Source organism: Atta cephalotes (genome assembly GCF_000143395.1).
Source record: "Atta cephalotes unplaced genomic scaffold scaffold00598, whole genome shotgun sequence".
Classification (NCBI taxonomy): Eukaryota; Metazoa; Arthropoda; class Insecta; order Hymenoptera; family Formicidae; genus Atta; species Atta cephalotes.
In genome coordinates, this window is record NW_012130662.1 from 1 (window position 1) to 1,857 (window position 1,857).

General features: G+C 26.1%; 1 protein-coding gene across 1 annotated transcript; it reads right to left on the bottom strand.

Moving 5' to 3' along the window:
* Nucleotides 1–93: 93 nt before the first annotated feature.
* Nucleotides 94–769, bottom strand: LOC105625273 (lipid storage droplets surface-binding protein 2-like; the record flags this gene model as incomplete). Its single annotated transcript, XM_012206611.1, is given in 3 exon segments — nt 94–121; nt 123–308; nt 458–769. Coding segments are annotated over 3 exon segments (526 nt in total), but the record flags the coding sequence as incomplete, so codon positions are not given.
* Nucleotides 770–1,857: the final 1,088 nt, after the last annotated feature.

The following is a 1,857-nucleotide window of genomic DNA, read 5'->3' on the forward strand; positions in this document are numbered from 1 at the left end:
TATATATATATATATATATATATATATATATATATATATATAAACATTAATTGTTTCAATAAAATGTCAAAAAATTAAAATTTTACGCTTTACCTATCGGTTTTTCTTCTTCTGTTGCGGGGGAAATATCTGTCAATGAGTTTATCAACAACAACAGCCGTGTTATCTATACCTCTCACGGCCACACTGCCATAGCGTGTATCGAGTATTTGATTGGCCGTATTCCAGCTGATGTCTCGCAAATTTGTCGCTTGTTCAAGAATCAAATCGTTTACATGCGAAATTCTTGATACCGCCTTCTCTAAAATCTAAGAAAAAAATATATCCAATATATGTTATTGTAATTATTTTTTTAATTTCAACTTTTAATTTATTAAAAAATACAAACTGAACATGTTGTAATAAATTAATGTTTATTAATTATAATTATATGATAGAAAAAGGTTCTATCACAAACCTGTGCGGGTTTCTCCTTCATCAACGGTACTTTTTCTTCAATTTTATCAAGACCAAGGCATAACGTATTATCAACGAAATTGATGGGAGTCTCAAGTCTTTTCGCGATGGGTACGGCGATGGGCATCGCTTGTCTTGTCGCGGTGCTTAGTGAGAATTCGGCCGTGCTCAAAGCCCAATTCATCAATTGATACGAACTCTTCACTTTGGAATACGTTTCTGCGGATTTGACGACCGCTAACTCAACAATGGGTAATTCCATTACGCGATCGAAGACCTTTAAATGGGGAAGTTGCGCCACTTCCGTCGCCATACTTTCAAACAAGTTTATCACGCGTACGTCGAAAATATAATATCTGTTTAAATAAAAACATACATTATAAGAGTGATTTAATTTGCTTAAAATTTCTAAAGAATTATAATTTTATTAAAACTATATTTAAACACATACATAAAAAATATAACAAATTATTTTAAAACAAACTAAAAACTTGACAAAATCGATTTATTTAGACATTATTGAAAATAATTATTGATATTCTTATGGCGCATTTAATGAATAAATAAATAATCTTTACATTAAATTTTCTAAAACTTCTCAATAAAAGTATTTCTCACATCCATACATTTTTACATTAAACACAATTTTAAATTAAATTCTAAATTAGTTTGTCAAAGCATAAAGTTTTAAATCATTCAATTTATCAAGTCACTCTGCAAAATATTGAAAGAGAAATTCTAGACGTCGTTCTTCATGACGATAAATAAAGACATAAATAATATCTTTGAATACTGATATCATAATATTTTCCAGTTTGGCAAAGTCCTTGAGAAATCGATAGAATCTAGATATTTACGACAATTATATAAATTGTCGAATTAATCAATTATTTTTATTAATTGTCAAATAATTGTATAATATTAATATTTTGTATAATATTATTAATATTATTAATTGTATAATATTAATAATAATTGTATAATATTATTTAAACAATCTCAATGCGCTTTATTGTGACAAAAATTAAATAATAATAAATGATTTATTAAGACCGTATATGTAAATACACAACTTAATTAAACTCAAAAGAAAATGAAAAACTTTCTTGATTAAATTTTCAATTAAATAAACTTTACAACTCCAAAATTGAAGAAATAATATATTTAAAAATTATTGATAACTTCATGTAATGTACTATATAATGATATAACTTTTTACAAGTCATGCAAGAATTCTCGAAAATATGTAAGTACATGTAACAACAAATGTTGTGAAACAATCACTTTCGCAACTTTCAATTAACATTTTTTAAATAGTCATTTTTTAAATATAACAGTGTCATTTTTTAAATATAGCATTGTAGAATGAAGCTTCAATCTATTCTCATTCGGAGATAAAAT